This window comes from Ziziphus jujuba, chromosome 4, assembly GCF_031755915.1.
Source record: "Ziziphus jujuba cultivar Dongzao chromosome 4, ASM3175591v1".
Classification (NCBI taxonomy): domain Eukaryota; kingdom Viridiplantae; phylum Streptophyta; class Magnoliopsida; order Rosales; family Rhamnaceae; genus Ziziphus; species Ziziphus jujuba.
Genome location: NC_083382.1, coordinates 33,625,332 through 33,637,764, shown reverse-complemented (window position 1 = coordinate 33,637,764; position 12,433 = coordinate 33,625,332). Strand labels below are relative to the sequence as shown.

At 31.1% G+C, this 12,433-nt stretch overlaps 2 protein-coding genes across 2 annotated transcripts; one reads left to right on the top strand and one right to left on the bottom strand.

The window, feature by feature from the left end:
- The first annotated feature begins 109 nt into the window (after nucleotides 1-109).
- LOC107415035 (uncharacterized) lies at nucleotides 110-3,954 on the top strand. Its single transcript, XM_016023297.4, has 11 exons — nucleotides 110-464; nucleotides 628-658; nucleotides 796-809; nucleotides 918-968; nucleotides 1,092-1,161; nucleotides 1,786-1,855; nucleotides 1,966-2,033; nucleotides 2,392-2,515; nucleotides 2,873-2,912; nucleotides 3,486-3,553; nucleotides 3,645-3,954. The coding sequence occupies exons 1-11, from the start codon at nucleotides 216-218 to the stop codon at nucleotides 3,652-3,654; spliced, it is 795 nt and encodes a 264-aa protein (XP_015878783.3). The 5' UTR covers nucleotides 110-215; the 3' UTR covers nucleotides 3,655-3,954.
- Nucleotides 3,955-5,436: 1,482 nt separating this feature from the next.
- LOC107415042 (mitochondrial dicarboxylate/tricarboxylate transporter DTC) lies at nucleotides 5,437-8,393 on the bottom strand. The gene is made up of 6 exons (XM_016023307.4): nucleotides 8,097-8,393; nucleotides 7,823-7,906; nucleotides 7,240-7,301; nucleotides 6,699-7,060; nucleotides 6,108-6,322; nucleotides 5,437-5,869 (listed from the first exon to the last, which is right to left on the bottom strand). Exons 1-6 carry the CDS (start codon nucleotides 8,214-8,216, stop codon nucleotides 5,813-5,815), a joined length of 900 nt encoding a protein of 299 aa, XP_015878793.1. The 5' UTR covers nucleotides 8,217-8,393; the 3' UTR covers nucleotides 5,437-5,812.
- Between the last annotated feature and the right edge of the window lie 4,040 nt (nucleotides 8,394-12,433).

Sequence of the window (12,433 nt, the reverse complement as noted above, 5' to 3'; positions counted from 1 at the left end):
TTCTTTTCTTTTTTCTTTTTTTCTTTTTAATTTTATTCTTATCCTGAGAAAATTTTGGCTTTAAACGATGCCGTTTTCCTCTTGAAAAATGGGGAGAAGTTGCCAAGCCAAGAATAAAAAAAGAAAAAGGCAGCAACAGGCAGGGAAGACGGAGCGTTTTTAGTTTTAGTAGAGCGAGAGTGAGAGAGAGAGAGAGAGAGTGTAGGAGTAGAAATATGCAGGGAGTGGTGCATCGGAAGAGGCTTTCTGGGTGTGTCTTCACTGCTTTATTGGATTATTATTCACCATCTCTGATTCACACTCACACACACTCTTCTTCTACTTCTACTTCTACTTCTACTTGGTTCCATCACTCCACCATCACTCACACCTCCAATACTCTGCTCTGCCCAACAAAAAGCTACCTCCTTGCCTCCCCATGGTCCGCCTTTTTCTCCCGCGGATTGAAAATTGACGGTTCCACTGTGAGTTTTCTGAAAACCCAAAAAATAAAAAATAAAAATAAAAATTTTTAAAAATCGCCATTTTTAATTACTTAGCCTGCGTAAAAAAGTTGAGCCTTTTTTTTTTTTTTTTTCCCTCCTTAATATTGTGGATTCTGATTTTTAGTTATTGTGGGGGGTGTAGGTAAGAGCTGGAAACGTCATTGAAAAGAAAGGTAGGCCAGAATTTTTTTTTTTTTTTTTTTTTGATACCCACAGAATATTTTTATATTCTATTTGTGTATTTTCACCTTCTAACAAGAAATTCACGTTGCATTTGGCGATCGATAACGATGGATAATTCTTCGATCAGATCGTATTTACCAGGTAAATTGATCTGCCCTTTTCTTTCCACTATTTTATTTATTTATTTTTTTAATATCTCAAACTGAACTGTATTATTATGTACTCTTTTTTGGTTTTGTTTTCATCTAGGTGCTTAAAGTAGAACATTCGCATGAAGGAAGAGGAAAAGCCACCATTAAGGTGTATTTCTCATTCAAAACTGAATAAGATTTTTGTCCTTGTCATCGTCGTTTGACCATTTATATATTATGATTTATGTTTGGAATACTGCATGTAAATTGTTGCTTTTTTTTTCAATTGCAGCTGCAGCTTCGTGATATTGACAGCGGAAACAAGGTAACCCAAAGACTGGGTACTGAGGAGGCTGTTGAAAGTATGTCTGTTACTTCTTTCTCATTCTAAAATTTGCTAAATGGCCCTTGATTGATGATTCTTGCATGCTAGATTGTTTAATAGTACTGATGTTGGTTCCATTCGGTAGTTGAATTGAAAAAAATTTCTCATAGCTTGATTAATTTTAATGGTAGTGATTTTAGTATTTGTTTCTTGAGAAAAGATTCTTCGTCAGCTTCTTCTTCTTCTTCATCATTTTTCATTATGATGATCTGGATAGTGGAAAAGTAAAATATAAAAACCTACTATATATCATCAATGTTAACTTATCAAAACAGGAGATGTTCTAAATTTGGAAATTTAAGTTGTTGTATCTTATCCATCTTTCTGTGACCTATATAATTGTTTAATGTTCTTTATTTTGAATTGAATAATGTATGATGGCTGCCTAAACTAGTGGGCTTAAGTGGTAGATTCCTATTAACAGTGTAGTTATTGTACTACTATTTCAATGCAAGCTAAAATGATATCAATCTATGGCTGGATTTTTGCTTTAGGTCTGGTATTGAGTGTTTGAGGTAGTTTGATCTTAATTCCTAGTCATTTCAATGAATAAATGAGTCCTGATCACTGTCTGAACTAGAATCTCATACAAATTGCGCAGGAGTATTTGTTGAGACAAAAACTTATATTTACATGTGTACAGATCGTGATGGGAAAGTATTATTGATGGAGTGAGTTCCATATTTTTCTTGTCTTTCCTCCCTTGCGTTTTACTATTGCTTTTGAATAATTTGCATGGAGGAACAAATTGACTGGATATGTTTTTTGTAACTCTTATCAGCCCTGATACACTTGATCAGCTGGAAGTGGCAGAGAACTTCTTCGGAAAGAATGTCAAGTATCTACAAGGTTGATGTATTTTTCATAGTATAATTAAAAGTTATCTAGTGAGAGAGCTTGTGTTTAACTCCCTTTTATGAGTGACGTTATTGAAGAGAGCAATTTCAGTTTGCATTTGTGTTATAAAAACCTTAATTGTGTCTCTCTTACTTTTATAAGCTATCCTGTAATCCTATTGACTTCTAACTTATGCTATTTAGATTCCTGATTTTCCTATTTTCCTTTTTAACAGTTAAGCTGCAGGGAGCAAATTGTTTTCTTGTCTGTAACACAATGTCAATTATATCCTTTTAGTAAATCCCAATCATTGTTGATTTTCCAGGTTACCGTATTATACTAAGCTAACTAGGATACTATTGTTGAGCAGATGAAATGAAAGTTAAAGTGGAGCTTTACAATGGAATACCTTTATCTGCATCAATTCCGAAGCATGTGACCTACACTGTCAAGGAAGCACAACCTCCTATGAAGGGGATTGCAGCAACTCCTAAGTATGCTTATGCTTAATCATTCTGAAAATTATATTTCCTCAAAATTTTGCCAGAATGGTGTATTAAATCTGAAATGCAGATCTGTGGAAACAAATGTGATCCTCCCTATTCTGCATTGGATTTCAAAGACGTTCTATATTTGTATGATAGATATCATGTGAAAAAATAAATTAAAGGATATGGAATTTGGGAATTCCTAAGCCATTGAATCTAATTTCAAACCTATGAAATCATGTTAGCCTTGTCCTGTTGCCATCAGATGCTGCAACTGTCCACTTATTAATTTACTGTCACAAGTATTCTTTGTTATGATCGCTAATTCTCTTTTCTTCCTTCATGGAATTGTTTCCAATGCAGGGACAAAATTGCTGTTTTGGATAACGGTCTCACTGTAAAAGTAAGTTGAATTCTTTTTCTGCGACTGTTTTTGTGTGCTAAATTGCTTGCCTTTGTGATGAATACTGGAAAGTAGAAGATGACAATAGCAGACAATATTTCAGCAGCATTAATATGGATTGACAATACTATATTTGGAAATTTCACGGCATAGCAGCTGGTAATTCATGATTTGTGTTTTGGTAGTGTAAAAGAATGCCTTTTTGATAAGCTTTGGCACATGATTCATGCATACCACAGAAGCTGTGGTGGTTGTTTATTCTAATACTTGGAAAAATTGACGTTGTAAGTTGCAAAATGACCACAATTAAGCAGCATATAACTGCAACTGAGTTAAGAGAGGAAGATGAGAAGTGAAATTTGCATGGATTACAAGCATTGGTAACCTAATTTTGCATCCATATTTGCTTTGCAATCTTCCATATAGTCGGATTACTTGTCACATGCATGCCTATCATGCAATCCTTGTTATCTTTTATGCAGCTCTAATATAGTGAACATGCAATGCTTATATAAGGACTGGGAATAGAAGGTGATATAGTGTTTCATCTGTTTTATAAATTTGATTTGGTAGGTACCACCTCATATCCTAGTTGGAGAAGCTATAATTATTGATACGGAGGATGGCTCTTATGTTAGAAGGTAATGTTTAAATAAGATCAGCAACAGCAACATTTGTTGTTAATATGCTTTGGGTGATTACGGTTGTGGTTTTTATGTTTTTGATTCACAGGGTGAAGTAGTAACTAATACGATGGCATTGCTTTGAAGTAGAGGGATGGAAAATTATTTATGTGCAACGTAACATAAAGGGTTTCAACACGGAGGCCTTTTGATGTCTGATAAATTTGATTTTTTTTATTTTTTTATTTTTATTTTATTTCATGGAATCATTAAGTAGAAGGCTGGAAAGTTTTGTAGAAAGACTTTACGGTATAGATGGTAAGAAAACAAAAACAAAGTGGCTTACGTCTATGGTATACTAATGGAAAAACGTTTGCTTTTTGCCAAATCAATAAGCAGTTCATTGTTTTATTAGTGTTGATGGAGAAGAGCATTCTTTTCTTTTCATTTTTGTATTTATTTCGTTTTGTTCGATGATGTTGATGATGATTTAAGCGATTCTCTGGTAGAGTATAATACACTAGGGAGAGTTAAATCCTTTTATTTGCGCAATGTATTAGTGGACTCGGTACCCACTTCCATTTGCTTGCTCCACTTGAACTGTTTCGAAGGGGTTGCAAAATTAGTTCATCACTTCATTTTTATATGTTCCATTTAAGAGTGTTGCTCGCATTTTCCAACTCAAATTTACAATAATAACAAAAATTTTATCCTTTTTCAACTACACTCTTTCCAATAAATTATTATTTTTGTTTATTTGGTCTAATTATAATTTTCTCAACTATATTTGTCAAAATTAGTCATCTATATTATCTAAAGGTGAAAAAATACAAAAATAAAATAAAAATAAAACAGTTTTGAAGAAGATTTACATGAGTTTTTTTTTTTTTTTTTTTGATAAAATAAAGATTTAAATGAATTATATATTAAATTCATTAAATTCATTTTTCAAAATGTATAATGAACTAAAGTGATACAAAATAATGATAGAGGGGGCAATATGACGAGTTTTATTGTTTATAGGGCAAAATGCAGAAATTATATAGTTTTGAAATAACAACAGCATGTTTGACGATTGAATTACCAAATTGAAAGTCATTACTTGCGACTAACTTTTGTACATTTCTAATAACATAAAATACAAAATCTTCGGTTTTTATGCTATGTCCCATGTAGGACAACCTACCAAAGATGAGGATTTTTCCTCCGTCCTCCATTATCTCCCTATTAATGCCAAATATGATCGTTGGCTAAAAAAATAAATCAAAATAATAATTTAACTTGGATTAGACAATTGTATTTGATAATATAAAAGCAAAAAGATTTTAATAAACTCTTACGTTAGACTTTATCTCAATTATACGGATCTGGAATATATATAATAAATTCCATTAACATAAATTACTATCATCTTAATCTTAAATGTTTTAACAAAATATCGAATGAGATTGAACAGGTATCCTCATGTCGTAAAAAATGTCATTCAAACAACAGTTTTATCAATTATTGATTTTTCATCTTTAATCCTATAACCAATGATTTTTTCCCCCCCTTCCCCCATAGAGACGTTTATTTCAACGGTGTCCAACATTTAACCATGAAGTGTTAATGCATAATCTTATTACTTATACGCGCCATTCGTGTAAATATCCATGTGATGAAGATCAAGACTAAAAGATCCGAAAGAATAAGTGGTACAAGCTGGTCCTGTTTTAACTTACAACCACCTTCAAGTTTATGAAACTAATAGAAGCGGACAATTTGAGAATACGACAGTAACTGAGATGTGGCAGAATAATACGTGCTAATGGAACGAAAACGTTTGGGAATAATGAAAATTTAAGAGGAAAAACTTTGGCATAAAACAAGAAAAAGCAGAAAATCAAGTTGGACACTGAATATTGGGTAAAAAGTCTTCATGTTGCAAACAAAGAATTGAAGGCAATTTGCACAAATTGATGCGCAAAAACATCTGTTTATAGAGTTATAAAAAGAAAAAAAAAAAAAAGCTTATTCCGCTCAATTCTTTCCTCTCATAGAGAGCTCTAGAAATTCAAAAAGGGCCTCAGTAATATATCCTATTCCCAATCACACCCAAAAAATTACCAGTACAAAATATATCATAATAAACTGACAAGTACCCTACCTTAAAGTCCCACTGTAAAATTTCTAATTAGGTGTGAAAAACAACAAGTATAACAAAGCCCAGACTAATTTTTATTATTTTAAAAGCTTCAACTCCACCCCAAAAGAAATCTCCATCATCCCCGCGGTGCACTACAACCCAAAGGATTTCTCTACCTTCTGAATCTGGTTGAGGAAAATCCATGTCATCTGCATCACCCAATCATTAGCAGTTAGAAGAGTTAAGAGTATAACTTTCTAACTTGTTACTACTTCATAGGGGAACCAGGATTATCTTTCCATTCATATTGAAAGCCAATTTAAGATACTAAATGTACAACTCAAAGATAGATATACATATATCCCTGCATAAACAGGCACATATATATACAGATACACATATATATATATATATATATAGAGAGAGAGAGAGAGAGAGGGAGAGTACCATGACGTGAGGTGCAATCCTAACGCAATATACTGGAAATCCGGTGTAAAATTTGAACGGTCCTCCTGCTTTCAGAGTTTTCATGGCACAGTCAACAGAACCAGTATATGGATATTTCCCCGCAGCATCCGGTTGCATTTTCTGAATCTGGGTTTTAACATAATCAAATGGCAAACTGCATGCAGCAGCAAAGAATCCTGAAACAGCACTTGCACCTGCAGAAAAACAAAAGGAAGCAAGAAGGGTTATTCCAACCAACAACATACGAGGCATCCGAATGATTTTAAGCTTGAAGACAATATTAGGCTATACAAGCATCCTGCTACTGTCGACCATATCTTTCATAAGTAAAACTCAAAGGGATGTGCTTAATTTAAATGTAATATTAGACAAACTCCACTAATGTGAAAATGAGATGGAAAAATGCTTCACCTATATGTTCATTGTTCACCAAAACCTTCCCCGTTATAGCCCAATACTTGCCATTCCATGTTAATGATTTTGAATGTTTGCTTATTAAATTGAAATAGAAGCCTAGAATAAAGGAAGTTTGCTGCAACCAAAGTCCAAATAACTTGCAGAGAATCTTACCTATCACTGTAGAAGCTTCACCAAAGCCCATGGAATCCTTAAAGAATTCAACACTCTGATCATACGAAGCAAGCATTCCCATGTTCAATGCCATGGCCCTCACTACAGTAGGGCCTGCACCTTTCCAAAGTGCCAAAACACCTTCATCCGCGACAATACGATAAAGAGCATGGAAGGCATTTGTGTAGTTTCGGCGCTGAGCGGCAGGCAAAGTGGCATCAGCCTGCATACGAATAAGTGCCAAATCTGCTGGACTACCAAAACTTGCTCCAATAGCACCGGCAGTTAGCCCACACAGTGCTTTCTGATATAGAGGTAGGGGCTTCCCATCATTAGCCTCGACCGCTTTGGCTGTCAACATCCTTTAAGGAAAGAAAGGTGAAAATAAAACCCATAAATAAGCCATGAACTTGCTCAGCATGATCTAAAACAACAGACAATCTCATTGTCAATCAGAAAAAAAAAAAGATTCAGGTTAAACGCAAAAATTATAGTGCCCAACATCAATTTGCTTAAATCTTGGATGCTGTTAATAACTCACTTGAAAGATCCAAGACGAGCTGTCGTATATGTAGCTTGTCTGAGCAATCCAGCAGAAAGACCCTGCTCAAAATAGTGCCGTTCAGACACAAGTAATACGGTTTATATTTATAAAAACATTAAGGAAGTGAATATCGAATCTGACAATAAAATGAGCCAATCTAATTTCTTGGTCTCGTGGAGTTTATATTATGACTTACATTACACCAATCACTTTTACAATAACCTCAAGATTTAAACACTCAAGATGAGTAACCAACAAGAAGCAGCCATGACGTCTGATCAAGCAAAATGAGCAACAATATAAAAAACATAATGAAAAAGACGCGATATCATAGCCAAAATTAATTAAAACAACATTACACAACCCAAACGTTAACCCAATTGTTGAAACTAAGAAGCTAGAAGGATCTCTTTACGAATCTGAGTAAAGATCCATACTTTACAACATAACTTTCAGTATAAGTTGGTAAATGAGCGTTCTGACTAACATACTCCGCTAGATCAACGAGATACAGCTAAAAAAAATAAAATAAAATAAATAAATAAATAAAAAAAACTTTAATCGGTTGGAAGAAGCAAACCTTGTAAAAGGCACCAAGACCTTCCTCCTTAAGCATGTTTTTGGTGACCTGGGCTGCCGATCCCTGACCCAATTGAATTCTCACCTAAACCCCACCAAAAAGGAAAAAAGAAGAAAGAAGAAGTTACATTCAGCTATGTTTCAATACTGAGCCAAAATCAAACACTCAACAAAAATACCAGATCTGAAAGCCACGAAAGAAAGCCATTTCCAGTTAAACCTTGTAAAGGATAAAAAAGAAAGGAAGCAAATTCCAGGAAAAAGAAAAAGGATACCTTGATCATATCAATAGGTTGGATGACGCAGGTGGCGAGCATACCAGAGGCTCCGCCATTGACAAAGGGCTTTACGGTAGGCCAAACAGTGCTGGTTTTGGGCTTCCTCTCGTCTCCCATATTTTGGATTCGGAAGCGACGGTGTGAGAGCTCAACAAGGAGAGAGAACGAGGAGAAGAGGAGAGTAAAATGGTTGGCCTCCTCCTACTTCCTATACCACACTACCTTCTCTTTGTTTTTTTTGTTTTTTTTTTCTTTTTTCTTGGTTGGGTCTCCGAGGAAGGTTAGGAGGCGATATAAGAAAGGAAACCCTTCCAACGTCATGAATTTTATTATTATTTAAAAAAAAATTTTGAAAATTTTAAAGTTTTTGTTATTTGTGTGCCCTCGGTTATCTATCGAATTACAACGTTGGCAACCACTTTCAGGACTCATATATGATATATATATCTTATACTATTTTCCTTATGTTTTGACTATATTGCCCTTCATTATAATTCATTTGATATTCTTGATATATATATATATATATATACTTTTACCTATTTCTCCTCTTCTCTTCTCCAAAAAGACACAAATTATAACTTTTTCAACCCAAAAATAAAAAATAAAAAATAAAACATAATGGGTATGGGCATGGACAAAAGAGTAATTTGACGAAAAATTGGGTTGGTGCTGCCTTTTTATTGTGGACTCAAAAGTAACCTGCCTGTGAGGGTGGGACAATATTGACTTTTGATGGGTTGCTAAAAAAAAAAAAAAAAAAAATTTGGTAAACAGGGCAAGCAACATTTAATATGCTTTGCTTGCGTTGGACTACTGGTCCAACTTTCCATGCGTAATTTACACATATGATTAAGGTCATTTCTGTAATTAACTACAGAGCATCACCTTTCATATTTCCATTCCATAAAAACCGAAATTGTTGAAAACGATATTTTGCTCAACCGATGGCTTGAAATTAGATAAAAGAAAGTTGCAAGGTTATTTGGTCCATTCACATTTTAGGAAGTAGTGTTAGAATGCGTTGCCAAATGCCCGCCAAACAACGAACCTCGGTCTATCCAACCACTGAAACTCTGGCCACTTAACCAATATTACAAAAATATCCTACTCATCTCTCCAATTCACAACCATATCATTCATATCCTCCTCGTAATAGTTGCTCATGTCTTGTCGCTTACAATTAACGAATTTTTGGGAGTCAAAATTGTAGCAACCTCTTTTGTTCCTATACTATGCCACTCCCCTACTTGATTCTTGCCTTACCAATAGGTGAACGACACAGAATCATTTCCTTTTTTTTGTTTTTTGGGTTGTATTTTTGTGATTATTTAACATAGGCTTCCCTTTTTGGGTTTTTTCTTTATTATTATAAAAAATAATGGTTAATTTTCTTTATTTCATAACGAACAATTAAGCCAGGTTCCTATTTATAGTTAAAATCATATTTGATCCAATATTGAATTATTTTTTGTGATTGAAAATGTGCTTGCTAAAGTGACATAAAGTAGTTTTTATTAAATCTATTGTGTATGACTTTTAATTATATAATCAAACGATTTCATTATATTTCTATCAACAATTAGATTGTTTTCACCCTAATTGCATTTTGGATCTCATATTACACACTGTGAATATTCAATGAATCCAGACAACGAACTCAATATTCAAGATATGCATGCTTTAAGATTTAGAATTTTAGAAATTCATGTATTCAGTAGTAACAACGAAAAATTTATCAAAAAAGTAAAATAAAAATAACAACGAAAGACTTAGATGGATTTCAATGTATGGTTGGTGAGTGGTGGAACATTAAATTATTTTAAAAGTGGTAAGATTTGGCCGTTAAATTTTGACCAATAACCACCACCACGACTCACGTGAGTTATAGTATTTAATTAAATTATTTATACAAACATATATGTAATGTATTATGTATATGTATATGTATTTTGGACGATTACATATAGAAACGGAGGTTTGAGTGAGGATATAAATTAAAAAGTTGAGGTATTCTCATTAGAATTTAAGATATTCTCACTTGAATCTAATTTTGTGTTTTTGTATCTATGTAACGTATGAGGCATGCAATTACCAATAAGACGCATAGTTGGCTCATTAATTTATTGAAAGATAAAATGAACAAAATTGGGGGACTTCTACAATATGTTTATGAAATTGCATCAATTGTCTTAATGCCTTAATTTTTGTTGCTTAACTTGGTCCAAAAGTGACCTCAAGCACGATGCAACTAAAAAATGATCTCTGTGGAGCCTTAATTAAAAAATGACCCTTAACAAACTGGATATCAAAATGAGGGAATTTATCCTTTAAATAATTATTATCTTAGATATTATGGATTATAATGATTTAGACTTAGTTTAATATTATTTAGATTTTAAAAAAAAAAATCAGCTATAACTATACAAATAAAAAATCAGTTATAGTTATGGTGAAAAATAACTAAATAAATGTTTAATAACTTATATCAATAAAAATATTGTAAGGTATAAAAGTTATCAATAAGTATTTGATAATCTATGACTAATATGATAATTTCAATGGTTGAGCACCTTTACCTATGCTATGAAAGCATAAATTTGAATTGTAGAGGTAATAGTGTTTAGGATAATTTATAATTTTTGAAAAAAGTATTTGATAATTTATGAAATTGAATTGCTATAAAATTTATGATTACTCAAATGGATATGATATATATATATAAGTTTTTTTTTTAATAACAATTTATATGTAGTTATTTTATTTATTTATTTATTTTTTACTAAAATTGAATTAAAAAAGATTGTTAAGGATATATAATATATTATCAATAATTATATTGGAGTTTTTATTTGAGTTTATATTTATAGAAAGTTTCAATTTTAGAATAATTATTACATTGATTAATTAATGGTACTTTAGAGCATCTTCAAGGGGCTTTTTATTCATTTTTTTTATTTTAAAAAGCCAATCTTTAAAAACAAGCTCAAATCCACTTTGTATTTTAATTTTTTAAAATAAAAAATGGATTTGACTCTTTAAATTTGGAGAGCAAAAAACACTCTTTATATCTAATATTATATTAATATTATTTAATACTTATCAAATTTCATAACCACTATATTATATTAATATATTTTAATTACTATTTACTGTTAAAAAATAAAAAACAAAAAAATTAAGAAAATAAACATAACAGTAAATATTTATTGAAAAAATAAAAATAAAGAGTGTGATAAAAAATATTATTGGATAAGGTTTTAAAGTTACACTCTTTATGTTTAAAGATCCTCTCTATTATATAAAATATACTTTTTATTTTTAAAGAATCATTTGGGAATATTTTTAAAAATTTAAATTTATTTTTCTTGATTATAAAAGAATTAGATTTTTAAAACCACTCTTTTATCTTATTCTAAAAAACAACTCTGTGATTCTCCAAAATTATAAAATAACTAAGAAAATATTATTTTACCAAACATATTAATGCTAGTATATTTTAGGAGAATTGATTATAGTCCTCTTAAAAGTAATCCCAAATTAGCTCTTAATAATAATAATTTAAATTTTGCTTTTTAAATTTTTTAAAAATAGAAATATATCATATCAAGTGTGTTAGTGTTGACATAATTTAATCTAACATATTAACCACATGCTTAGCACTATAAGGTTTCATATGAGAATTGATTTTGAAGCTTAAAAATTGATTATCAAAAAATCTAAAGGCTAATTTAAGTGTTTAGTAAAATTTAAAAATTTTGCTTTTATAAAAAATTATATTCTCTAGTAGATGTTTTTGAGAAGCAATAAAAGATTAGATTTTGAAATTTTAATTTTAATTTATCTAATTATCTATAATTAAAATACAAAATTTAATCTTTATTAAAAATTAATATCATATTTGTCCTAAATTTATTGGTATTTTACTAAAGAATGATATAATCGACATTTTTTTATTCTTTAATTCTTTTTCATTTACTATGGTTTTTATTTTGGATCAACATTTACTATAGTTGTAATTAAAAAAAGTGTTAAATATGTAGTAATATATGTTACATGATAATATTAATAATAAAAATACAACACTACAAGTAAAGAGACGACAGAATAATAACAAATAATGTACTTTTAATTATTATATACCATAACAACAATTAAATATTTTTTAACTAAACATTCAAATATTGATTTTGGCTCATACAACAATTATAAAATAATAGTTTACCAAATACTTAACCCAATATTTTTGTAGCACAGCTAAAACTGATTTTCTAAGAAACTACAGTGATACCAAACTAAATCTAAAACCCATAGATCTAACAAATATACGTTTT

Bases quoted from the DNA above. Each gene is read 5' to 3' on its own strand.
- LOC107415042 (XM_016023307.4), bottom strand. From the start codon at position 8,216: ATGGGAGACGAGAGGAAGCCCAAAACCAGCACTGTTTGGCCTACCGTA. The intron at 7,302-7,822 runs GTTTGCTTCTTC...TATTTTGAGCAG, and splicing joins GTCTTGGTGCCTTTTACAAG to GGTCTTTCTGCTGGATTGCT. The intron at 7,061-7,239 runs GTGAGTTATTAA...CTTTCCTTAAAG, and splicing joins GCTCGTCTTGGATCTTTCAA to GATGTTGACAGCCAAAGCGG.
- LOC107415035 (XM_016023297.4), top strand. From the start codon at position 216: ATGCAGGGAGTGGTGCATCGGAAGAGGCTTTCTGGGTGTGTCTTCACT. The intron at 465-627 runs GTGAGTTTTCTG...TGGGGGGTGTAG, and splicing joins TGAAAATTGACGGTTCCACT to GTAAGAGCTGGAAACGTCAT. The intron at 2,034-2,391 runs GTTGATGTATTT...ATTGTTGAGCAG, and splicing joins GAATGTCAAGTATCTACAAG to ATGAAATGAAAGTTAAAGTG.